A 27,015-nucleotide genomic window follows, 5' to 3' on the forward strand; every position below is an offset into this window, starting at 1 on the left:
TGTATTAATTTTGCTGGGAGGCAGACAGTAAATCTCAGACACTGGATTACCAAACGTAGTGCTGAAATAAGACTGGGGTTTCCATCCAGCTCTATTTCTTTGATTTCAGTTCTCAGCACTTCTAATAAACATTCAGACCACTACGACTCATGGCAAGCCATAGAATAGTAACACTGCCCCCTGTCTTAAGTCAGTGATTTTGCAATTGTTTCAGCCTCCCAAGGCATGGGCCGCCCACAGCCCATTCAATAATGAACTGATCCAAAAATTAGAAAGCACCTGTAAAAATCGTAAGCTCTGATCAGTCAGTGAAATAATCATTATTCATTATTTTTGAATTGACAGAAATTGTGAAACTTAATTTCAGCTAATTTCTTTGACTTTTTCTGTACAGTTGTCTGTGTAGATTGTTCCTCTAATTTGAATAAGCTTTTTCTAGTTTACCCACCCCTAAAAACAAACAATGGTTGGTCACTTTATATGACAATCAGATGGTCTCTTCCAGTCTAAGTGGGTGGTTCTAGGCCACAATGAGCTGCAAAATGGACCAGCCTTTATTTTGTAAGTCAAAATGCCTGGCTATAAGACAATGTATGTAATGAAAACCAATTGCCAACTGTGTCCATGGCAACTTCTTTCTGTATATGAAATGGACATTATTAGATATATGTGAAATTGTACATATTCTAAGAAGAAGCCAGCCCAGATCAGAGAGACAATATTGGACAGTATTAGAAAGAAAGGATTCAACTTACTGTATTGTTGCCGTTTCTCAGGTGGCAGACTGGTTCTCAGGAGAAAGTTGTTGAGGCTGTTGAGGTAGGCAGGCATGGTGTGGTGGCCTTCTGGATTATACCAAACCTATGTTAACACAAACAACAATAAAATTATCTGCAACCCTTTTATTATCATAATGAAGCATATTGCTTACTAGGTTTTGCAACAGAGCCTGTTAATGTCTATAAGAACTGCAACATTTGTGACAGTGAGCAGCTTTGCAATTGAGACAATGTAATATGACTAATTAAAATTACCTTAGTAAGTGTTCTGTTCTGTGGCACTTCTAACATGTCCATCTTAAGATCACGTGGGAGCGGCTTTCCAAAGTCCCAGCCTCCATATCTGAAACAAAGCACATCACATTGTTGTGTTCTGTTAATTATGTTCTGTAAATTATGATGATTCTGGATTTCCATGACGGCTGACAACAGATGTCAGGAACTTTGTAACACTGTCAGTTGTAGCTCTCTGTTTTCAGAAATCCAGAATCATCATAATTAACAGAACACAACACATAACTTTCAGTAGATATGTAGATTGTAACACATGGCTGGTGTAACATCTCCAAAAGCCTCTTCATTTTGCCGTTTTGCTAACTTCTGCAAGACTCAGTCAATGAATTAGAGTGCCCCAGCCCTTCAGCGGAACACCCTCTCTCCAAAATAACACCCTCCAAAAAATGTCAGCAATTTCGATGTCAGCAATCCTAATTATTTTATGCTTGGTATTCCAATAATACTAATCCATGCAAAACCCACCTCTATGTTCTTTCCCACATTCTTCATATTTACATTACAGCTCAATATATGAAACAAAAAACATGTGTTTTACAAATTTTCAGTTGTATACTTTTAATCACTAGTTTTATGTCTTTGGTTAATTCTCTGCCAATTTCGTTCTAGAGCTGTGATTTATCTTTTTATTTATATCCTCCATCACCCTGAGGCAAGGCTGTTTTTATTTATTTATTTATTTATTTTTATTTTTTGCAGAGAGCAATAAATAATATATGATAGCCTTACTATTTTTTGCTTAATAAAGTATTTTCATGCCAGTGGCATGTCCTGGTCTGGTGTGGTATTTGACTAGCATGCAAAATGTCAGTGGGTTGGAAATGCCACAGTAAACATTGGATAAATCGAAGCACTTCCTCTTTCATTATAAACCAGCCCACCAGTGCTTCATAAATTCCTTATTATTCCACCTCGCCAAAATTTTAACCTGTGGTAGACATTTACAGCGTTACCTTTTGAAATTATTTTAAACTGTGATCTCATGTGCAATCAAATTCACCTGTTTCTAATGAAGTCATTAGCAGTGGCCTGCAGGTAGTTCTCTATGTTGATGCCCGTCAGGTTATAGACAATCTGGGATGATGGATTTCTTATGTGAGGTGGATCGTAACCTGATGCAGGACAAGACTTAAATGGAAAGAAATGTGAGTGACATACCTGACAGAAAAATTTTCTCGGCTAAATTAACAATTCATTAATTGGCTACTTTACAATTCATGAGTTAGAAATTCAATTGGTCAGTTGAATACTTCATCTTGGTCACTTTTCTTTTCTACATCCAGTATACTAATATATTTTCTACATTAAAAGCTGTATATGTTAAAATTCATTAATGAATTATGAACCAACTTAAATAAAAAATGAACTATTTTGTAAAACCAAGATTAAAAAAATGCTGTAAAATGATTAATAAATGTTGTAAAAAGGTTAGGAAATGGTGTAAAAAAAATATATAAATTCTACTTCCTTAAATTTGAATTCAAAATACAGATAACTCTGTATCCTGTTTGCCACCTGAATTCAAATTCAGGAATTTAAGTGGTGGCACATCATTGACAATATGTAATGATGGTCTGACTCACCTGCACTTGTTCGCTACACTTGCAGGTGGTAAATGTAGCTGAGCTGTCGCCTTTGGTGGTCCAGGTCTGGACTCCTGTTCTTTGTCTTTCTTTGCAAACCCTGTATACAAAAACTTTTTAGTTTTTTTTTTTTTTTGTTACAATGAAGAATACAATATTCTGCCATGCTAAATTCTGCATGCAGAAATGGAGAGGAAATGTCTGTGGAATGCAAGTGATCCCTGGGTAAATCTCACTAAAACATGACAAGGTCAAATTCCACAGCAACATTTATATATATATATATATATATATATATATATATATATATAAATTTTATTTCTTTACTGTATAAAAAAATGTGTAATAATTTTTTACTATTTTTTTTATTACATTTGCATAAAGAAAGGAAGCACAACAAAAGCCATTCTAATTAATAAAATCTTGAATATTTAAACATCATTTTTTATCATTTTTCCACATTATAGTAATGAAAATTTGCTTAATAATAAAAAAAAAAAAGTATTGCATTGCAGTGATGTCACTTCCATTACATTTGAATTACATTAATTGTATTTAAATGCATTTGGTAGACACTTTAATCCAAAGCAACTTCCAGTGCATTCAGTATATATATTTTATCCATTTGCTTGTTCCCTGGGAATCAAACTCTTAGCGCCATGCTCTCAATTAGGAGTTTATTGGGGAATTTGTGACCATTTTCAATATAAAGATTCTAAATGGTCCTAAAATTGGCTTCATTGCCTTTATGCAGAATATAATTTCTATATGATTTTGGCAAGAAATATGACCCTGACATTCTCTTGAAAGGTTTCATGAGATTCAACCAAGCATCATTATGTGCTCTTACTGAGGAGTTTAAAAAGTGGAGCTTTTCAGATGTGTGGATGAGAGAGAGAGAGAGAGAGAGAGAGAGAGGATGATACAGAAAAAAGGAAGGGAGCTTTTATGGAAGGGAGCTTTTATGAGTGAGTTACAGAGTAAGGAAAGCAGAGAGATGGGGAAATTAGAAAATAGAGCTACTGGGAACTGAAAATGGCAAATTAGTGTGAAAAAATGTTTTTACCAAGAAAGCAAAAAGACCCACTGATACAACCATATAAGAGTAGCACAGTCCCAGGGCTCAGCAATGGAGGTGTTGACCAGAGTTTAGGATCAGACCTGAAAAGATCAAAGAGATTGAAATCCCAGCCAGCAAAAAAATGAAACCCGTTTACAGTGCGTAGGTGAGCTGAAGCCGTTATGTGTAATCACTTGTGGCTTAAAGATGCCTACGGAATGATTACCAAGCTCAAAGAGCTGGACTACACAGACGTACACTACAAGACCCATGGATGATTACTTACGAGTTTGTGGGGTCTCTCATGCAGAAGTGGTCAATACCTGGATAGGACATCATGGTATCAACAAAACTGCTGGCATTGGGATTCTGATTGCTGTAGAAAGAATGTTCAATAGCAATATTTAGTGCTATATAGAACGTATATTGCATGTTCACAATATAGGATAGTGAATATCGCATTGATTTTAATGCACTTTTTATCTGACCATTACATTTCCTGAGGTTGCATCAGCTAAATGAGAAATTTTTACAAAACACAGAAGTTGGCAAATGTTTTGGCAAGTCCTTGTGCATGATAGCACTGAGACAGAGGTGTTTTACTAGCATTTCTGTTTTAAGCCTTATTGAAATGGATATAGAGTTTGAAGTTCTTTTAAACTGTCTGCGTCAAGTCGTTTCTATGATTCGTTTGATCAGCACCCAAAACTCTTCACTAAGGTCTCAAAGTGGCACTTAAAATGCTTTACAATGTTATTGTAAACTATATGTAGATAAATATTTCTGTATATTAATATGTACTATGATATTGGTGCATATAAATGCAATTCTTTCAATATAATTATTCCAAATACAGTGTGCAAATCATTCCTTGAATATTTGCCTGATTATTTTAAATACACGTTACTTCATTTTACACCTTGCATGTAAAAATGAAGTTAAGATTGAATATAGAAAACATTGTTAAAAGGCACAAAACAATATTTAGCTACCATAAATTACCCAGCACTACCATTATTACCAAATTTTATTGAACAGTTTAACAGGATGATGCTTGTAAATTGCCTGTAGTTTAGCAATACCAATATGTCCTAATTGAATTCAGAGACACATTTGAGTCACAGTCAAGCAACATGCAATCTAACCTGAAGAAAGCATATTGTTCATCAATGTTGTACTGAGCAGGTGAGAGCGTAATCTTAGGAAAGTGCTGAAGGTCACTCTTGATAGAGCCCAGGCCCATTGCAGCAATTACAAAGAACACAGGCAAGACCACCTGGGATAACAGCCCCTTCCAGTCCCTCCTGGAGTGATGCACACGTTTCAACAGCATGGCCATCACCCGCTGTGCCATCAGGGCAAGCCCACTCACAGCTGAGGTCCCAGTGAGGCCTACAAGAGAGAAAAAGGGAGTGTGCCACATTAAAAAAAACTGTTTTAACCCAGCAAAAGTCTCAAGATGAGCTTTCAAAGTTCAAAGCTTTTAGAGGGGTAATTGGTAAAGCACAGGTCATGACTGCAATTCTACAGAATGTGGAAAGAACCTAATAGTTCAAAAAGACCACTTACTGGCTTTCTCTCCCAGGTACATGCTGTTGAGGTCATCTGGAATGCTGTCTCTGTAGGCAAATGTGTCATTCACAGTCACATTCTCTGACACAGAGCAAGCCCCACTCCTCTCAGGCTCCATGTCATCTCGAGTCAACTGCAGGAACACCTGAGAAACAGAACAGGTCAATGGCATTTAAAAAGGTCAGTGGAATGTCTTCATTGCACCAGGGTGTTATTGAGGTTGCATAAGGGCTGTTCACACAGGGTGCATGTTTGTGTTCTGTCTTCTCTTTTTGTACACTTTAATAATAATAATAATAATGCATAATGTTTGAACAGCCACTAAGCCTTCACACCTCATCTAGTTATTACCTCTTCCAGGGTGGTGTCGGAAATGCCATAGCAGCCCAGCTGAAGCCTGTCGAGGTTCTGATCCAGATTGGTGAGCAAAGACTGGTATGCAGCAGCATTCTGAGGGCTGTATGGCGGGAGGAAGTAGACCAGATCGCCCACTTCTCCCTCCTTCTGCCGAGCGTCAGGCAGGTAGGACTGAATGAAAGCCCTTAATTCATCATTGTCGAACCTCTCCTTTGAATCAGAAGTCTGAACCTAAACCGACATGGAATTGCATCTTAATTATATGACAAATCATTACATATTTATTAAACAGCTCTCTGGAATACTTGATTATTGTTCATCAGCAGAATTCTGACCACTAAACTTTATAATTGACCGTTGTCCCAGGGAACCGATTCCCTACATAGCTTGTTCCACTTACCGCTTGGTGGCACTAGAGAACTTACTCAATGAAGATAATATTTGTAATTAAACAAATGTACCTTCTTTGTGAGGGTGAGGTTGTAGCCCTTAGCCAGTTTGTCTTTGAGGAAGAAGGGTGAACCACAGCATTTGAGGCCTCCATGCTCTAGGAAAGCAATGCGGTCACTAAGAACTTCAGCCTCATCCAGGTGATGGGTGGAAAGAATGATGGTACGCTCTAGACAGTTAAAAAACAACATGTTAAATCAAAGATCTACTGAAACGGACAGAAAGAGAAAGACCGACTCTGAGCAAAGAGGTGATGTACCAAAATAACACCGGAGAATCTGACATGACCCTCTTTTATGGTTTAAATCCTTGCCTGAGATAAATTCGCTAACCATCTTCGAGGAAGATAATTAAACATCAGAGGCCCGACAGAGGGAGCATGACGGATAACAATCAGTCGTTACTACAATGTCCATTGGGATTTTTCCCTGTCTTGATTTGACAGCACACACCTTGAGAAAATCCATTCAAACCTAATTAAATTCCAAACCGAGTGTCAGATACCCGATAAGATCAAAGTCCTTTGGGGGGTCTGCTACAGGTATGAAGCAGGAGATTATTTTCTCCCTGGCCTGAATGGCAGAATTGCAGGGGGATTTCACCTTGCTTGTGTTGTAGGACAATTTCCCAGATGCTGCGTCGAGAGCAGGGGTCCACACCAGTGGTGGGCTCATCCAGCACCACCAGTCGTGAGCCTCCTATGAAGGCAATGGAGATGGATAGCTTCCTCTTCATACCTCCTGACAGGGTGCTGACACGCTTGTGTCGGTGGGCATACATGCCTGTTTCCATTAGGATTCTTAGACAGAGAAAAGAGAGACTGTGTTAATAATAATTTATTTTCCATTTAGCTGATGCTTTTATATGAAGCGATCCGAAGTTAAATGCCTTGCTTAAGGACATACTGGTAATAATTCATGAATCGTGCGTTGTAGGATTTAAACCTACATCCTTGAAATTACCAGTCTTTTACCACTAAGCTACGTCTCTATGTTAAGGAAACATTACAAAGCTACAACATATGGCTCTTAACAAGCTTATAAACACAGCAAATATAAACCGAGTTCACTTCTCTCATAAGGATTAGTGAGTCTTAGGGCACGTTCACAAAGAATGTGTTCTAGCTAGCTGCAGGAACAAAATTCAAGTGTTTGAGGTATTTTTTAAAAAGAAAAAATTTGACATGCCATCTTAACAACACCACACTCACAGCATGTCAAAAGCAAAGATGCCCATCTAGCGTATGCTTACATAAAAACTTTTTTACAGCCGATGCTGACATTAACAGAGCATGGTGGCCAATGGCTAAAATACAGTATATAGCACAACTTAAATGGAAAAATATTTTTGTATATATGTATATATATATATATATATATTGCACAATATTTGCTAAAAATATTTAAAAATGGACACTATCTATTGACAAGGCAATATATACACCATGTACTCTATCCTTTGACAACATTGGCCTACTAATCGGCCTGTAGAGATATCAGTCAATCACTAGTTACTGTACAAAAAACTGTAAGAAAAGTAGTGCTGTAACATACCTGCGCACTTGTTCGTTCACTTCCTGCTTGTTCCAGTGGGGGGCTTTGATCTGAGCGTATAGCAACAGGTGCTCTTTGGTGGTGAGGTGGTCAAACAGGACATCGTATTGCATGCACACGCCCATTTCCCTTCGTACATCATCGATGGACGTCTGCATATCCATCCCATAGACCTCAATGGTGCCGTTGGTGGGTGCAAACAACCCCGTCAGAAGTGACCTGAAATATATTGATCATCCTAATCATTCTCTCTTTTTTAATCTTTTACATTTTTTGTTTTAAATCAGCACACCGCTGATATACGTTCGGTAAGTCTTCTGAGTGTTTTCGGAAAAGAGGGGTAGGGTTGTGTGTATTGCACTCAGAACTGATAGTCTAAGGGTCCTGCCCGCAGGGTACACTGCATGAGTCCACTACATGAAACCAACATATAAATTGTCACAATTGTTCCTTGTGTAACTCGGTAGTTTTAAAATACTCTGCTCTTTTAGAATATTCTTGCTGTTCATAAGATAATATGAGCACCTCCGATTTGGAATAGGTGATGGACTATCAGAAAGCAGTATGGGTTAAAAGTTTTTCAGTGGTTTTAGATGAAAGCTTTGAACTAGCAATGTCATAAGAAGGTCTTTTTAATAAAAATGTCATAAGGACCTCTTTTTGTGAGGCTCTTTTTGTTAGGAATAAAAAATGGAATACATTTTCTTCCTCTTTGTACTTTTATGTTAAAATGATTATCTTATTCAAATGCATGTGGCATACAATAAAATAGAATTAGGTTCAAAGTAATCCAAAATTAATTGGATTAGATTACCCCAAAAACATAATCCACAAGATTACGTTACTGATTGCATTTTTGTCCTGTAATTTGTAATCATTTCCATATTTCAATTCACAAGTAATCCACACAGAGTAGAGTACAGTAGAGTATAGCCTAGTATATAATAATAGAGTATAACATAGTATAGTATAGCATATCATAGCCTAGTATAATATAGTATAACATATCATAATATTGGATAGTATAGTATATTTTAGTATAGCATAGTAGATACATTAATGCAAATGAGATTAAAACTCAGTGCCGAAACAGCAGGCTACCTTCTTTTGGCCAAATTCTAAGATAGTGTCACATCTATCCTTTAAGATCGACTAAGAGAAATGGCAATAATAACTATACTTAGAATGAATCCAATACCAAAACGTATTGGTTAAAAATAGCCCAGTATAATAATATTATAAACTATTAAAACTATTATGCCAAATACTGTGTGTTGCATATTTTTATGCTAATTAGAGGACTGTTTCGTTAGCTTGGCTAAAGCCAAACTCTATTGAAATCAATTGTGAATAGTGTCTCGCATGCAGAGCGCTAATTGTATAAAATAAAGTGTTGCTACCTACAGTATATAAAGTGTTACAAATATGTCCCATATTCAACCTTATTTAAGGGTGTAACTCTTACATAGTGGTAGTTTTTCCAGCTCCATTGTGACCCAGCAAAGAGGTGACCTGCCCCTCATAGAAAGAGAGGTTCAGGTTGTCAACAGCATGCCGGTTGCCGTAGGTCTTCGTCAGGCCATACAGTGAAACTCCAACAGGTAAACCCGAAAAGTCTTCATCTCCATTAGCTGGGAAGTTACCTTTACCTAAGAGACATCATAGAAAAAGAGAAGCCAAGATGTTACAACAATAGGGTAAAGAGTTCAAATGAAAGTATAAAGGACACATGTGGCGCAATTCTCTCTAGATATGAATGGTTAATATACCTTTGTTCTTGTCATTGCTTTGCTCCTGCATCATGTTGGTGAAGAGCAGTCCTCTGCCAATCTTCTTTGGTGTTCTGTTACAGCAGCTGAACATATCTTTCCAGAAGGATTGTGTCACAGGGAAGTACCACGGCACACCAATGCCATACTTTCCTGATTGAGAGAAAAATATAGAAGAGTTTAACTCTTGATTAAAACAGAAAAAAATAACCATACATTTTTTAACCAAACTACAAAGAAAATTGACTGCTTAAAGTAATAGCTTGAATAAAAACAAGAAGACATTTTGAAGAATCTTTACACAGCTCTCTTCTATACAAGAACAGATAATAGTGACCTCATCTGTGAAGCTTTTTCAAATAAATAAATAAAACACCAAAACGTTCCAAGACTTCTGAAGTTATATGATAGCTTTATTTGCGGAATAGACTGATGTTTCTGAAATGTAATTAGAGTTCACTTTCAGATAAATAAAACTGTCAACATGTCAAAGCTGCAGAGGAGAGCAATATTTTAGTAAATGACAACTATATTTTAGTCTAGAATATAGCACGTACAATATATGTAGCTAATCACACATACCTGGGAAGACCATGCGGATGTAAATACCAACAATGAAATACACTACTGAGTCAATGAGGAGCAGCCAGCAGAGCCAACCGAATGAGGAAGTGTCTCCAGCCAGAGGAGAGACATACATGTTGCTCCACTGGATGCCTGAGGTGAAGGTACACAATACATTCAGTTTATGTAATTATTCCACACAAACACTAATTACAGCTTGAGGGTTTTTGATCAGCCTACCTTCCTCCTGTTTTTCATAGCGGGAGATATACTGAGTGGCATAACTTAGGCATGTTGGAGAAAACAGACTCTGTGTACCAAAAACAGTCAGATTTATATATTAGCGATGTTTCAATTAGGGTCTCTAAAATGTTATAAAATACATGAATATATAAAAACATAGATGGAAAAAGTGCTAAATAGAATTCCACTGATATGGACACTTTTTATAAATGTATAATAGAGGGGAAGTTAAAACGTCTGGGTAAGGTACTAGACCAAAAACTGAAAATTCTGGCTTTTTTATTTTATTTTTATTAAACCATTAAATGAATCAGTTCACCCTCAAATCATAATTTACTAATACTTACCCTTATGTTGTTCCAAACCCATGCAGCTTATTTTTATATTGAACTCAAAAGGACATAAGGGCAGAATGAAGCCTCAGTCACATTTGCTTTCATTTTATGGAAAACGGATGCAATGAAAGTGAATGGTGACTGAGACTAACCTTCTGTATCACAGAATGAAAGTCATATGGATTTGGAGCAACATGAGGGTTAGGAAATAATGACAATTTATTTTTATTTTTGGGTGAGCTATCCCAGGACAAGGTAATTAAAGAGCCACTTAAAATAAAAAAAAGAATAACACTATTAAAAACTATTCTTTAAACCTAGAATGATTATTACAAATAGAAAAACATCCTAGGGCGCAGGAAAATTCACTGAAAAATCTCCCATACATATATATATCAAAATATGACTGAACAATTATATTTTATTGCACATTTTATATGCAGTACAGACCAGAGCACTCTTAACAGAGAATGAGAGATTGTCCTCCAAGTGGATCAGCAAGATGAAGGGGAAGAAGCAGAAGACATAGATAAGACTGCCACTCAGCCCTGCGATGTTGGTCTTATCAAAGAAGGAGCTGACCAGGAAGCTGATTGCGAGGACGCTGAGGCCGTAGTCACACAGATAGAGGAAGAGCACAAAGCCATCGCTGTGAGGAAGGATGCCACCAGCTTTCAGAATGATTGTGAGGAGGATGATGGTGAACAGAAGGAAGACGGCGCTCTCAATAAACCAGGCAAAGAAGTGGCTGATTGGATTGACTCCCATCATTTTCATGTACTGTGAGAAGAGTTAAAAGAAAGTTTAGAAACCTGATGAAAGTTTCTGGAAAAACACATATTACTAGAAGATAGTGTTAGTTCAGTATACCCTAGCAAACACACAGCAATGAGCTAAAAACAACTCCGAACATGTTAGCAACGCCTTGGTAACACTCCAAAACTAACTAGAACAACTATTTAGCAAAAGTAAAAGCCTCCAAGCAATCAAAATAAGTTTGGTTTCACACCTCATGCAGTCGCAGTTCTCTCTCGTGGACAAGTTTCTTAACAAAGTGGGCAACAAAAAGCACCCAGGAAATCATGAGAGCCATTGGGAAGGCAAAAGCGATGCTGTTGAGATATCTGGAAGGTAGAAAAAGTTCAGATTAGCTATTGCAGAGCACTCCAAATGTTGAAAGATACTGAAGAACAGACTGACCTGATTTAAAGTCGTTACACTTTGATGTTGGAATTAGTGAGTCTTAACTATATTAGTGTTTCTAAAATAAATCTAACCAAAGAATATGCTGTTTCTTCACAAATAAAAAGAGACAAAAAGAACTGATCTGATGAACTGATGAAGTACTACAAATAATTATACTTCCTACTAGGAAGCAGTCATTTTTAAGAAACAAGATAAAAAGCATGATGTTCGCTGGTGATTTAAACTGCATATGGTGTAAAATGCAGTGTGCACTACATTTAGGTACAATATTTCAATTGAATCAATGAGGTAGGTTATCTATAAAAATGATATCAAAAACTAAAGTAGTCATAAAAATGCACAATATTTCATTACACAATACACATTTTGCTAGAATACATTTTAAATAATTGAGCCGGTCCCTTCTGTTATGCCCCAATCTCTGTTTAATTCCAACCGAGCCTACAGAACAGTGTTAGACCGATAAATTAGCCAAGACTGTCAGTAGATTTTAGAACTGATAAAAGAGAAATCTAATGCTTCCATTAATCAGTCAAGCTTTCACAGTTAAAGGTCGATGCAGATTATCTCAAATTGGCCCAATACTGGCATATTTATCGGTCTGGCAATGGATAATGCACAAATATATCAGCATTTTATCAGCTACCAGCCACCCAGTGCTTTAGCTATCGGTATTGGTATTTCCCATGAAAAAAAGGACCATAGAAATGACAGTCCATAGAGCTGATGCGCAGTGACTATGTTAACTGTGCTAGGGTTTGTGATTGTAGACACTCACTCATCTTGGTAGAAGCATGGATAAGGGAAGGCCTGGATCTGGACCGCAGGCCCATCCATGGCTTTTCCTGTCTGCATTTCAATGATGGCTCTCTCGATGCTCTCCTGCAAGTACACAAAGCCTCGGTTGTACCGTTGAGTCTTTGTGGATGAGATGAAGGCATCCTTCACCCAGAAGGGATTCCGTGCACGGTCAGTACGCATGACATTCTCGATATTCATGCGGATGGTGTAGTCGATTTGAGGAGGCAGGCTGGAGTTGGAGTTTACCTCAGCTTGTTTGAAGATGATACCTGTGGAGATGCAGATTTTATATTGGCTGTGTTCACTACGTTTGGTTGATTCTTTTTTCATCTCATAATTACAGTAAAATAATTACAATCAGTAAAGATAAAAGGCATTATCAAGGGTCTACTGCTATTGTGTATAAATGCTTGATTTAATTAACATATATTTGTTTTATTCACATTGCAGTACTGTGACTATTATATTTAACTTTTTTTTTTTTACATTATGGTAATGATAATTTTTTGAAATAAAATGTGTCTAACTGTCATGAAAATAATGTCACAATGTAAAAAAACAAAAAACAAATTTGGCCATACTGTATACTAGGTGGCCTTAACTACTACTGCATTTACTCAATCATTTGATACAATGTACTTATTATGTACACACATGTTGTTGCATTGTTACATTAAATGACTTGCATTTAATTACATTTGCAGTTACACTGTTAACTTTACCCCTTACCCCAAAACCTAACTCTAACCCCTAATCCTAACCCTACCCCTACCCTTACTCCTAAACCTACCTGTACCTCTACCTCAGTAGCAGCAAATGTGGGCATTTAACATGTAGTTACACAGTAAATAACTAATATACAGTTCCTTGACAGGTTTAATGAGTATCACCCACATATGAATAGGTGTGGTTCTTGAATTGTTCTGTTCACACCACAAAAGCAGATCAAATAATGTCTGTATGAACATGTAGCTGAAGTCAATCAACTTTTCTTACTTACAATTGCCTTGAATAAGCTGCTTAAACATGGTAGCTGATTACAATAGTACTTTGTTTTGCATCTTTAAAGGCCTTGTGAAAACACTTGGCAAGCACCTTTTCTTTCTGCTGCTATACAGTACATGGACACAGACATGGCAATTGATCTAGAAGCTGCCTCTCTGTTGCCATAGTTACATCAGAGGCATGCTGCTCTTCGATAACAGTTGAAATCTATATCTCAATGGAATTGTATCGAATTGCATTGAATTACAGGCTTCACAGCCCGATGGCTCTTCAGTGTCAGTGGTGTGCTCATCTATTAGTGTCACAGAACACATGAGTGGGGCAGTCAGTAGAAGAGGCATCTAATCATACAAGTGTGTGAATGTCTGTGTGTGCGTGTACTCACTGGCGTACAGCTCGCGGTTCTGAGCCAGTTTCTCTGCCTTTGTGTCGAGTTCATCAGTGGAGTTGAAGCCTTTGAAGCGGTCGAAGTTGACACAGGAGGAGAGGTTCATCATTAGCTGGGAGAGGGTAGTGATCTGATCTATGATAAACTTGTTTTTCTCCAACAGAACTGTCATGTTTGCTGTAAAGAGAGTGAGGGGTGGGGGGATTCCCGTTCAATTCATGAATTGGAATGGCAGCAAGAGGAATTTACTTAATTGCTACAATATACTGCATGCATTGCATATACCAAATTGTCAAGTTCAAACTTACAGAACTGGCTGAGTTTTGTTGACATTTCTGCAACATCAATACCAGTCTGGGACTGAATGAAGTTTTGGACGAAGGGATTGCGCAGAGAGTTCTGTGAAGAGCAGTTTGACAAACAAGAATTCAGTGTTTGTTACAGAGAGAGGTTTACTTGATTGGCTTTGGACTTGGTCTTCTATTTAGTATACCTGAAGCATTGGCAAGGTTTTAGTCAGAAGGTCAGCAGACTGCATGACATAGGATGATGACGCTATCCATTCAGTAGCATAAAGCTTCAGATCGCCAAACTGGTGGAGTGTAGAATTTGACTGCAGGAAAGCAAGATGAGAAATTCATTGTTGAGAGTGTATGTTTAGGACAACACAATAGTTTAGTAGGTATACAGTTACAGTGACTCATCCAATCATAATTTAGCCCCACTTTATATTAGGTGTCTCTAACTACTATGTACTAACATAAAAATACATACAATATTGCATTTATTGTGCAACTACATGTTGTCTGCAAAATTCTCACAAGATTTAAATTGAATGCTACTGAGGTTGAGATATGGGTAGGTTTAGGAGCAGGGGTAGGGGTTAGGGTACGATTTGGGGTAGATCTGCGATTAGGGTTAGGGGTAAGGTTATTTAAATAGCGTAACTACAGATGTAACTAACAGGTACTTTAAATGTAAGTACAATGCAACAATACATATGCACATAAAAAGTATGTTGTATCATATCAGTAAACGCATAGTAGTTTAAGACACCTATTATAAAGTGGGTCCAAAATTAGAGTGATTTTTGCTGATTATAGGTATGCTCAAGATCCAGTCTTTGTTCTCATAATTTAAATGGTAAAGCCTGGCACTAGCAATGACAGTGAGAAAACTGCACTTTTTAATGCAATAAACTTATGTTCAACTTATCTGGGAAATTAAAACAAATGTAATGGATAAAAATAAATCCTGATGGAAAAGAGTGACAAAAATGGATTATTTGTCGCACAACCTCTGAATATATTTATTAATAAAATGTATATCTTCAGTACATTGCTTTGGATACAAGTGTCAACCAAATGAATACAGTAAATGACCATGTTCTGGTAACAATTTGTGCCAGATATCAGTGAAAAATCAGAAATTGGCAGACAGTGTAAATGCAGTCAAGATGTGAATGTTTATTGGAGGAGTATTTTAAACTAATACCTTTCTCATGATTTCTCTGGTCAGAGGTGTGTCTGGTGAGTACAGGACCTGTCCTAACAGCAAGGGTTTGAGGAATGCCCATGCCACTGCGCCCCCTGTGGTGTTTACCATATCCAAGTAGAGGTTCATACAGAAGGGACCTGCACAGCAGGACATGAGAAGTGTATTAAGTCTGACAACAGCATTTCATCAAACAAAATTCCAAATGCCGTCAGCAGGTTCTTGAAAGTTCATTATCATATTGCTTTATTGCACATTTAACTCTGTGCTGAGAAAGTGCTTTCATACTGGCATCATGAGGGATTTTAAACTTCTGAATGAGTTCTTCTCTCTTGTGGTCCACCTGGACGGAGGGATCAGTCTCAGATGCGATGGGAAGTTTAGTGATGGCGAAAAGCGTAAGGATGCCGTTTTTGCACAAGGCTCGAGAGATGGTGTTGAAGGTCGCTCTGCTAGACATGGTGGATCGCTTTCCTCTTACCAGCTGAAGGAGAGAGAAAATTATGTAGAGCAATATTTTGATAGTGCCTTAGAGCTACAGTGTTTAGACTTGTCATGATATTTTAACAGCTTACTTATAGTTGTGTATATTAAGCTGGAACAGGAGGAATAATTTTAACATAGAAAAAATTACACACAACAGTTTTACACAGGGTTGATTTAAAAATAAAAGTAAAAATTTTCTTTGGGATAACGCACGCTGTGGAACTCTTGGTTGGCCACCAGGTTTAGGTCTCCAATGTTATCAAGGTACTCCTGCAGTTTGTTCAGGGCAGGTACCAGCCTTTGCATAATTTCCATCAGGATCTTGACCATATGTAGCATGAGTGCCACCAAATCCTGAATTTCTTTGGATAACATCAGCTGCAAGAGAATTTTGTGGTGTTAACACAAGAAGAGAACACCACAATAAAAGGTAGGGTAGGGTGGTATGACCAAAATAAAAGTAACGGTATATAATCACAATTTAGTTTTGAATTATGATTATATATTTTGTGCTAGAAATTCAATGGAAAAATTGTTTAGATATAAAATAAATAAATAAATAGAACATGTGGAAATGCCTATTTATGGAATTAATGGCTTTATCTCATTTCATTATTTTGTCTTTTTTAACTGGAAAATGAATCAAAACCATAAGATTATTTGTAACAAATGAATGATTAGAGCTGAGAAAAAAAAGAAAAAAAAAAGAATAAAAATAAATAAATATATATATATTAAACACAGTAAAACTACTGATATAAAATTAATAGTTTTGACCAAATGATCTAAATGACAAATGAGAAGAATCTGTACAAATACATCATAGAATAAGAAATGGCATTACTATTTTGATTCATAGCAAGTAAGCTATTGCATATATTTGATTTAATACAACAGAGACAAGACTTTTTTGTACCTTAAACAAAAAGGCCTTCGTGTCCACGTGACGAACCAGGAGAATCGCCATGCTGTACCATTCAATATCTGTCAGATTACAGAAAGCGTTGAAGATCATCTGCTCTGTCGGGTCCAGTCCCAGAGACAACGGGTCTGTGCACTGATGCAGGTTTGCCAAACATGTCAAGATCTATGGTGAGAGAGGACAAAGCTAAGCTTTGGAACTCTTTCAATATTATTGAAAGAGCATCCCAGCTGACACCTCATGAAGCTGGTTTAGAGAATGTACAAAGTGTGCATAGCTGTAAACTATGCAAAGGGTAGCTACTTTAAAGAAACTAAAATATAAGATAGCTTTGATTTCTTTTATATTTTTTGGTCATTCAATTTGTTATTTTATAGTTTTGATGACTTCACTATTATTTCAAAAAGTGGAAAATAGTTGTAAAATGCATTGATGAGTCCAAACTTTTCACTGGTGTATTTCCCAATTTATTTGAATAATATTTTCATAATATATATTGTTTAAAAGCATTTTTATGAAGAATTGTGCCCTGCATCCCTCAATGAGCAAGCCAAAGGCGACAATGACAAAAAAAAATAATAATTCAACCTATTTGCCATGTCTATATTTTCAGTCATAAAATTAACAGACCTAATTTGTACCGATTCCTTACGTTTTATCTCTGCCATAGCTTTTATTACTCTCTAAGCTGACTGAATTCTGCCATTAGTGAGCGTCTCTTCTACTCAAGTCTTATGTTTTAGCTTTGCTCTCCTAATTTCCTGTTTCACCTCCCAATTTACTTGTTTCTTGTCTAAAAGACATATTTTTTAAGATTTTGTCACCCAAGGCTTATTGTTCAGGTAAAATATTTACATAATTTCTAGTTATCACTAGTTCTTTACAAAAATAAATATAGGAAATAACTACATTGGCCAACTCATCATTATCAGTGCAACAGTCTTTAAACATTTCCCAGTCGATACATTCAAAGCACCCTTGTAGACATGAAATGTTCTCATCGGCCCATCTTTGAACCGATCGGGTGACTGGTTTTTCTCTCTTCAGCACGGGCTTATATAATGGTTGAAGGAAAACCGCATTATGATCAGCACAAAGTTCTATATGCATTCCTTACAATCCCATACATACGTCCAATATTTTATCATAACGTGTGGGGCAGTCCACATATTGTTGAAGGTTTAAAGATGCATATAGGTTGCATATATAAGCTGTCAAGGTTGCATATGTAAGCTTTATATAGGTTGTATGTGTAAGCTCTTACAGTGCATTAGTCGCAGGTGTTGCATGCGTAAGTTGAGATGTGTGTTTTCAATTATAAGGGGAGGAGAAGATATTTTAAACTTCTATGGTATGCTTAAATACACCATGCAAATGTACTCCTTCAGAGAAAGATGAGAAAGACCGAGCGAGACTGAGAAAGATAAGAAAGACCGAGCAAGACTGAGAAAGTTTAGGGAAAAAAAGAGAAAGATGAGAAAAGGAGAGAAGACCATAGCATAACATCATTATAATTAAAATGTCACTTTCTCTCTTATTCAATTTATTTTTGTTTCTCTCATGTTTTCCTGTTACTGCCTAACACTGTGTGAAATCTTCTTTTATTATATATATCTTTTGAGAGTATGCATGGGGGACAGAGTTGTGCTGTACCTGCATGTTGCTGCTGGGTAGAGGGGACTCCAGCAGAGCCTGAAGTGCGAGAGGGGGCATGCTGGTGTATTGCTCGACATCCTGAACAAATAGAGTGGTGTTTTTCAGCAGCTCTGATACTTTGACTTCAGCTGTCAAAATGCAAGTCAAAAGACAAGTTAGGGAGCAGGCATGAGCACATAGGATTGAAAAAGTGTGATTGGACCACCATCTGATGGCTGTAGAACATTGATGTTTCTGCTGTCCTTATGCTGGAAGGGACAGTGGTACACACCTGGAGATGTGGTGTTGATGTTAAAAGTTCTCAGAGTTTTGACGTCGAAGCCAACAAATTGAGAGAGGGTTGAGGTCCTAAACAAGAGGAAAAGATAAGTAATACAATGAAAAGTAAAAATGCTTAAGAAAAGCTTTAATAACGGTTTACAACAATCAATGAAGTCACAGTGAAAAGCCATTCACAATCCATTTTACTTCCATAATTTGATTGAAGCATAAATTGAAGCAAACTAGGATATCTAACGAAAAATAAATGTATGGTGGGACTTGATTTTATCCATTGTAAATTGATTGGATTGTGAAAAGTGGCTGTTACAAAACAGACATGATCCAGGTGGTTGGAGGGGAGACGTTGAAATGTAAGAGGGATTTGTGACGTCAGCCAAAAATGAAAGTAATTTCAGAGGCAGAGCAAGTTATTACAGAGACGTTTAAAAAAAAAAATTCCTTGATAAATCAAGCACAACAAGACCAGGAACATATATTAAACAACTAAACAAGGTGAATTTTGATTTCATATTGAGCTATTTAAAATGTTAAAAAGCAGTACCAGTCCATTTTAGTGATATAAGTGCTGGGGTCTCCAACAAATGTCTGGAAAATCAGATCATAGATGTTGATGCTTTTGTCCACAATGCTGGTTGCGAGCACATGGAGGGCCTGGAATGTGGGGACAACGGTGCCACATAGTAGCCTGGGGCCAAGAGACAGCGTCTGGCTGATCAGCTGCACAGAGGCCATATTTTCAAGAGCACACACCTACAAGATCAAGAAAACATCTCACAGTCAGACTTACAGTCCAGAGTGCTGGAAATCAACTAAACTAAAAACCTATTGACCTGTTATTCACTAATGGCACTTTTCCACTGCACATTACAGTTTGACTCGTCTCAACTCTACTCGCTTTACTTTTCTTGCATTTACTTTTCTTGCGGCTCGGCTCGCTTGAAACCTCGACCGAGGTGGTACTAAAATAAGTATCAGGTAACAGGTGTATCCACATTGGAAAACCCCCAAAAAGCGAGCAGAGTCAAGTTGAGTCAAGTTAGTATCGTGCAGTGGAAAAGCCCCATAAAGGTTCCTTTCCTCTGCACATTCTCTGTTCCACATTTTCAAATTGGTGCCATATTTGCCTATGCCACACATGGAAATCAACGCCATAAAACCTGGCATGATACCTATAAAGTGCAGCTCTCAGACCATATTGTGATTGTGTTTAATGGCATTGAATAGGAGGAATTTAATTAGTGACCTACAGTATATGTATAGGCTATATATAGATAATTTATTTTGGTTTGGAAATTATTATTATTATTTTTCTTTTCTTATCCCATTGGCGAAAAGTTTTTTCTTGTTATAAGAATAAATGTTACTATATTTTTTTAAGATTTGTCTAAAAAGTTGTAATTTTGCTTCAAGTAGATTTTTTGATGTTTTAAGAATGTTTATATGCTTTTACTGGAAAACAAGGCAAAAATACTTTTTTTGCAATGTGGAAAAGAGTGTGTACATTCTTCAGAATTCCTTCTTTTGTTTTCCACAGAAATAATAACTGCATTTAGGAACAACACAGGTGTTAGTAAATATTGACAACATTTTCATTTTCATTAAATTAAGCAAAATTTGTACATCAACTATCAATACTCTCACCTGAGTAAACAGGCGGTCCAGTATCAGGCCTGAACTGTCATTCACCCAGTTGGCTGAGACTAATTCAAAGGCAGTGTTTAGCACTTGCAGTAGAAGATGCAGATTTTCTGCAGAGAGGTGAGAGAAATGATAAAGGGAAAACAAAGATTAACTTTCACATAGCTAAAGCAACTTAAATTCCCCACCGGCATCATTACTTAAACCTAACTCCACTTTCAGACCAGAATCACAGTGAAGCAAGTGCAAATGATCCAGAAAAATCCCCCCTTAGAAAAGAGACCTTGAAAGCTTAATGGTGCCATGTGCTGATTTAGATCTGACAGTTCTTACAGTATGTCTTCAACACCTCCAGCTATTAAAAAGGTCTGACACTTATGGGGAAATTAAATGCACAACAAGACATTGGCATTATTAAAACATACATACTAGCAAATATAAAAGCAAAAAGAAAGACTTAATGAGCAACTTGTCAATGAAAATGTGTTGCATACAAGAAAATGAAAAAAGTGGAACTTCAAAGAAACCAAAAATGATGCATCCTAGAGCAGAGCTGGATGATATATTTAAGCAAACTCAAAAAGCAAATAGGCTAATATAACACAAAGTACTGGGGATCACCAATAGCAGAGCAAGGAGCCAAAAGTTTTGAAAACATTTTATATTTTAAACAGCACAGGCTGCAGAAGTGATTCTGCTGCATTAATGGGATTTAATAAGGTGCAGAAAGACTTTCTCATATAGTCTGGCCATATGCCTCAGGCTGAACATTGAGAAAAGCAGACTTTAAACCTATTATTCATAGAATCGCTATGAAAACTAACAAATCTTTGTAGTGGCAAGCACATAAAGCAACATACATTATTTCATAGCAAGAGTATGAATGTAATTTATACAGTGGAATAATCTGTGGTCTGATATATTTACAGTGCATAACACATAATTTTTGTTTCCTGAGCTAAACAAATGTAAATTATGCATAGATATAATTATGTATTCACATAGCTGAATGATAAATACTCATATGCGCTATTTATAACTGGGTATCTATTTTGCATAAGAGATTGTGGAAATAAAACCCCTGAATGAACAGTACATTTTCTCACTTGATTTATATACCTTGAGATTCATTGGCCAAACGTCTCATGATGGTCTTAATAGGAGAAGAATACTGTAGATCATCTGGAAGACTGTCAGCAACATTTGCCAGCATCAAAGGCAGCCTAAGTAACCATAAAAACAAAGTTTAATTAACTAACAGAAACATATTATTTAGCATTTTTACTGGGTTCAACTTAATCATATTGTTCTACAATGCATTACGATACTTTGTGTTCTTTTCAGAGTTGTGAACAATATTTCTTTGAAGAACTAATAATTTACTATATTCAGGTTAAATTCTATGCTGGCTGAAAATATGAGAGCAAAATAACAGGTTTACATTGAACAAGAAAACAATAAGCATTGTTATAAACTCATAACCAAACCTTTTCAAACCTTTTGAAAAGACCAGCACTGCTGGTAACCAGCATAGGTTTTGTTTTGGATGCTGGTTTGGTGGTGTCCCCACTGGGTTTCTTTACTAGCTTAACAACTAAGAATTCCATGGTCAACAATCATCAACAGAAAGACCATGTTAGTTGACCAGATTTCCTGGTGAACAACATGGCTATTCTGGCCTACCAGCTAAAGCAGCACTAAACCAGCAAAAAACAGCAAAACTTGGAAAACTTCAGAAGGGAAAGGACCAGACATAGCTTGTTCTGGGAAGGACCTCAAATAAACTTACTTGGCTGTCCAGTTTGTGACATTCATCAGCAGCAGATCTCCAATATTCATGCTAGCAGCCCCCAGCACCATTTGGGTGAGATCCAACTCCATGCTACTGTTGCCCATCGAGATGAATTTCTGAATGGTGTACAGCAGCTGTTGGGTAATGTCAGCTGTTTTAGTGAGGGGGCTTTCATCCCCTTGGAGGACCATTAGGATTGTCTTTAGGTTCTGTTCCAGGTCACCAATAATGCTGCCTGATGAGGTGGTATTAACATGTGGCACCATGGCCAGAAGTCCATTGACAGAATTGACTATCTGAGATACTGCTCCCTCTACATCCCCAAAGGTGCTGGTGTCATTAAGGACAGAGGACATTGTCTCCATGAGGTAGAGAGTGATATTGAGGTATTGTCTTCCTTCAACAGGCATTATTGAGTACAGAGATTGCACAGCCTCACTCAGTGAATCCACCACTTGTGATACTTCAATAGGAGAATCAGTTATCATAAGGCCCTCAAAGAGACTCATGGACACTTGATTAGACGTGGTCATCAAAATATAAGCAAGACCATCTGGAGTCATTTGTGTGGACGTCACATTGTAAACTATGTTAAGAGAGGCAAGGAGAGACCCTGAAACCTCTTGGGAGATTTCCGGGAAGTGTAGTATTATTTCCTCAGTGCTGGATACTCTGGAGAGGGCAGTTAAAAGAGCAGATTTGATAGCGTAGAAGTAGACATGCGTTTCTTGAGGGAGAACAAAGACCATTTGACTGAATGTCTGGTTTAGCAACATTTCCCGCTCTGCATCGCTGCTCAGGCTATAGTTGTACATAGAGAGGTTGAACAGTATATGGGTGGCCATGACATTGTTAAGGATGAGAGTATGGGTGACCTCTTGAACGGATTGTCCATTTGGAAGCATTGTGACATTCAAGAGGGCCAGAACATGGTTTATAGAGTTAGAAATCATGTTGGTTGACATCAGGACTTGATCTGTATCACTAGGATATGCATCGAGCAATGCAAATGCTTGCAGCATTTGTCCAGATATGTTGAAATACATTGCTACCTCTCCAGAGAGGAGTGACGCAAAGGCTTCGGTAGCTTGATCCACAGCCGCCAAATACGGTGCTACAGTCATTTGTGACCCTGGATTGGAAAATGAGGCAATTATGTTTTGAAGAATGTCAGTGATCTGAGGGCTGATGTCATTGACTCCCTCAAAGTTCTCTGTGAGGATGCTATTGAGGGCAGTGAGGAACTCAACTGCATTGCTGGTGCCATTTTCTTGCTGTGAGACAATGTTTGACAATGAGGATTGAAGTTGATGGGCCATGTGCTCAATTGTTTGAGTGATGTTCAGAGATGGCTGCTCAGAAAGCAGCATGGCCACATCAAACATTCTTCCAAAGCTCTCTGTTAGCTTTTCTATTTTATCTAGTTTCTCCAGACTCAATCCATCATTGCCAATGTCCTTTAACATCTCTAGAAACTTCTGTCCATTGCTTGGGAGTGTCAAATAGGACAGCACGTTAAGAGCTGAATCAATGGTTTCCTCCTGATTTGAATTTCCAGTCATGTCACTCAAAAGGCCTTTCAGGATGACTGCCAGGTCTGGATTGGCAAAGAAAACATGGATGGTCTCCAGGATTTCAGTCTGGGTTGGTGGAATAGAAAGAACTTCAAGCAAGGCTTGGTAATCGATGTCAAGAAGATCAAGGAAGTCGTCCACTGGCTCCCTTATTACACTACGTGTGAGCCTTCTGGTGTTTCTGGTATTGGACAAAAGACCATGTAGGCTGTGTCCCTGAGCCAGCTGCATTTGAAGTGGGTACAGATATTGCTCCACTGGGGCAAAGAGGTCACTGGTAAGTTTGATTTGTCTCAGCATGTACAAAAAGTTCCCTGCAAGGTCGATAAAACTGTCAGAGATGCAACTCATTGGAGTTGTCTCGGAAAGAGTTGGCAGAACTTGCCTTACTGTCTCGTACAACTTGAGCAACATTTCCAACACGAAATTGATTCCACTATCTTCAGTAGTGCTGAGCCAGTTGACAAATTCAATGGTTTTCCACACAATGCCACTTGAATTTTCCAAATACTGAACATGTTGAATTATTTTATAAAGCGTGGGCCAGTTTTCCAGCAATCCCGTTTCAATGATTTGTAAGATAACCTCTTTTATAATGCTGTCAATTGTGCTTACATTGGGGTTCAAAACTATTTCTCCACTGAGGAGATAATTAATGGACTCCTCTGTAAAGTTCATTCCAGTAAGGGCAATTTCTATAGCCTGCATGATCATTTGAGGGTTTCCAGTTGAGTTCTGGAGAAGATTGCTATTCTGTAGGATATACTCTATGGTTTTTCCAATTGCCTCGATGTATGGTTCTATCCAGGGAGCCTCTGCTTTGATTTTCTCCAGAGCCATTTGTACAGTGGGCATGCTGATAAATGAGAAATAAGTTATTATTGCACAATCACAAATATATATATATATATATATATATATATATATATATATATATATATATATATATATATACAATAATTACAAATGGCCCTTTTAAGGTGATATGTGCAATTTCTGCACAACTAGAATCACCATATTGCACCAAATTAACATCTTAACAGCTTTTAACAGGATGCTCACACAAACAGAGCAATTTTTAAAGCACCACAGAGCTTCAGTGTTTACACTTGTGAGGGGAACATATCAACGCATGACTTTCTTAAGGATGTCTCTCCATATTAAACTGGGATAAGATTAAGTATTTACACCTTTAAGGATCCATAAACTAAAAGGGTTAGACAATCAATAATATTTAAATATACAAAATATATGATAAGTATTAAATACAGTTTACAGTACTTGAAATGGCCATTATGTATATTGTATACTGTATACAGTGTTATAAAACAGAAATAATCTGTTTAAAAAATCTTAAACCTGCAAAACATTAGTCTGTAATTCATCTTGATTTTGTTCTCCATTTCAGTGGGCACTCACATTATATTAACATAATTGTATAGCTATAATACAATTGGAGCATTTCCATCATGGTCAATGATCTACAGTGAGCACATAAATGTTCCAGCAGTCATTCGTGATTGATTTGCCCAGATATGGGCAAAGGCATAATTTGATTCCTATCAGTAGTCAGTTCATTAAAATGATGAGCACATAAAGCTGAATCGATTTAAGAGCAGGGAGACAGGAGATAACCGAATAAGAGAAACTATTTTATCTGCTCAAACCTGTTTGGAATTCAAACTGAATAAATCACCCTAAATGACAATTTAATTACTCCTACTTAGTTTGTTTGCATGTATCCAAACTCTGGTCCTTATTGGTAATAACTGCAAATTTCTCAGCAAATTTGAGAACTTATTTTTGTAATGTAATCTGATGCAAGACAACGTCGAGGTGTAATGGGTATACATGTGCCTCATGCTTTTGTTGTTGGCAGTTCTTGTAAGCTATACAGGCTCAGTTTGAAATATAACGTGTGTAAAAACTGTGAAAAGCTCAATACACACTCAATAAACCACAGAGTGTGTATGTTTATAACATATCTTTATCATTTATAAGATATTTATAAGAAAATTGTTTGCTGTCATTTAATATGACTCATGTAGCAATGTATGAATGAGTTACTACCTTACAAAAAAAATATAAAGCATTTTTCACCTTTGGTACAATTGCAGCTGGAAGAGCTGGGCATTCCAGTCTCCCTGGTTTGATAATTCAGCCACTGAGATGTTGGACAACATTGATGTGTAATGCAATAGGACTTCTGTTAGGTGTTCACAAGCAAAGGTATAATTCAGAGTTGTCCCATATAGAGACTCCAGAGACTGAACCATCATATCTGTGGTGCCATTTATCCACAGAGCATCCATCTCCATGCCCTGTTTAAAGTAGGAATAGCAAATATATTAGAAAATCTAGATCAGTTTTTAGTGCACACTGTCATCTAGTGGGGAAGTATGACCGTTGCATTTAAGAGAAAGAGATGTGTTTTAATAGCACAGTGTCATTAATTAGTCATCAGAAACTTAGAAAACTAATAGCAAACTACTAGAGGATCTGTTACAACTCCTGGTCAGAAATTAATCAACAATGTACCACAGTACATATGAGTGTACCCCATACAGAAATCTGAAATATGGCAATATATTTAAAACACATACCAGTGCATAACATGTACGATGGAAGATTTCATATGTAACACATACATCGTATGACACACACGTATGAAATATATTTCTATGAATTCCAACATATCACATGTATGGATATAAGATTGAAATACATGAAAAACCCCATAATCTGCTTGTTTGCACATGTACTTTAAAACACACATTACTGTGTAAAAGTGTTAGGCACATAAGATGTTTCACAAAAACATTTGTCTTAAGATGGTTATTTATATTTTCAGCTTTAGTGTGTCAATGGGGAATATACATTTTATAATCACAAACATTACTTTTGCAAATATAACAGAACAGAAAAGAAGCATGGATCCCTGCAACAGATGGCATGACCCCAACAGAGCCCCCCACTGAACATTGTGTCAGTCTGAGATTACATAAAGAGACAGAAGCAATTGGGACAGCTTAAATAGATAGAAGAAATGTGGCGGATTCTGCAAGATGCTTGGAACATCCTATCTGCCAACAACCAAGAAAAACTGTCCAGTGTATCTAGGAGAATAGTATTAGTATTTGAAGGCAAAGGTGGTCAAACCAAATATTGATTTAGCTTGTTTTATGTTCACTGCACCTTGTATGATGTTAATT

At 37.1% G+C, this 27,015-nt stretch overlaps 1 protein-coding gene across 1 annotated transcript in view; it reads right to left on the reverse strand.

Moving 5' to 3' along the window:
- abca12 (ATP-binding cassette, sub-family A (ABC1), member 12) overlaps positions 1-27,015 on the reverse strand; it is an 89,107-nt gene that overhangs the window by 19,457 nt on the left and 42,635 nt on the right. Inside the window, exons 27-58 of the mRNA XM_052148368.1 lie at positions 25,904-26,124; positions 22,227-24,659; positions 21,557-21,660; positions 20,441-20,547; positions 19,341-19,549; positions 18,789-18,865; positions 18,515-18,645; positions 16,856-17,026; positions 16,153-16,317; positions 15,742-15,937; positions 15,454-15,593; positions 14,453-14,572; positions 14,268-14,358; positions 13,957-14,136; positions 12,544-12,835; positions 11,569-11,683; positions 11,010-11,339; positions 10,222-10,291; positions 10,000-10,134; positions 9,418-9,570; positions 9,114-9,297; positions 7,649-7,867; positions 6,698-6,894; positions 6,107-6,264; positions 5,640-5,876; positions 5,286-5,433; positions 4,862-5,108; positions 4,003-4,092; positions 2,657-2,756; positions 2,074-2,201; positions 1,035-1,122; positions 756-861 (exon numbers count right to left, since the gene is read on the reverse strand). Coding sequence (XP_052004328.1) covers positions 756-861; positions 1,035-1,122; positions 2,074-2,201; positions 2,657-2,756; positions 4,003-4,092; positions 4,862-5,108; positions 5,286-5,433; positions 5,640-5,876; positions 6,107-6,264; positions 6,698-6,894; positions 7,649-7,867; positions 9,114-9,297; positions 9,418-9,570; positions 10,000-10,134; positions 10,222-10,291; positions 11,010-11,339; positions 11,569-11,683; positions 12,544-12,835; positions 13,957-14,136; positions 14,268-14,358; positions 14,453-14,572; positions 15,454-15,593; positions 15,742-15,937; positions 16,153-16,317; positions 16,856-17,026; positions 18,515-18,645; positions 18,789-18,865; positions 19,341-19,549; positions 20,441-20,547; positions 21,557-21,660; positions 22,227-24,659; positions 25,904-26,124 — 7,342 coding nt within the window. The remainder of the gene's footprint in view (positions 1-755; positions 862-1,034; positions 1,123-2,073; positions 2,202-2,656; positions 2,757-4,002; positions 4,093-4,861; positions 5,109-5,285; positions 5,434-5,639; positions 5,877-6,106; positions 6,265-6,697; positions 6,895-7,648; positions 7,868-9,113; positions 9,298-9,417; positions 9,571-9,999; positions 10,135-10,221; positions 10,292-11,009; positions 11,340-11,568; positions 11,684-12,543; positions 12,836-13,956; positions 14,137-14,267; positions 14,359-14,452; positions 14,573-15,453; positions 15,594-15,741; positions 15,938-16,152; positions 16,318-16,855; positions 17,027-18,514; positions 18,646-18,788; positions 18,866-19,340; positions 19,550-20,440; positions 20,548-21,556; positions 21,661-22,226; positions 24,660-25,903; positions 26,125-27,015) is intronic.

Source organism: Xyrauchen texanus, chromosome 18 (genome assembly GCF_025860055.1).
Source record: "Xyrauchen texanus isolate HMW12.3.18 chromosome 18, RBS_HiC_50CHRs, whole genome shotgun sequence".
Taxonomy (NCBI): Eukaryota; Metazoa; Chordata; class Actinopteri; order Cypriniformes; family Catostomidae; genus Xyrauchen; species Xyrauchen texanus.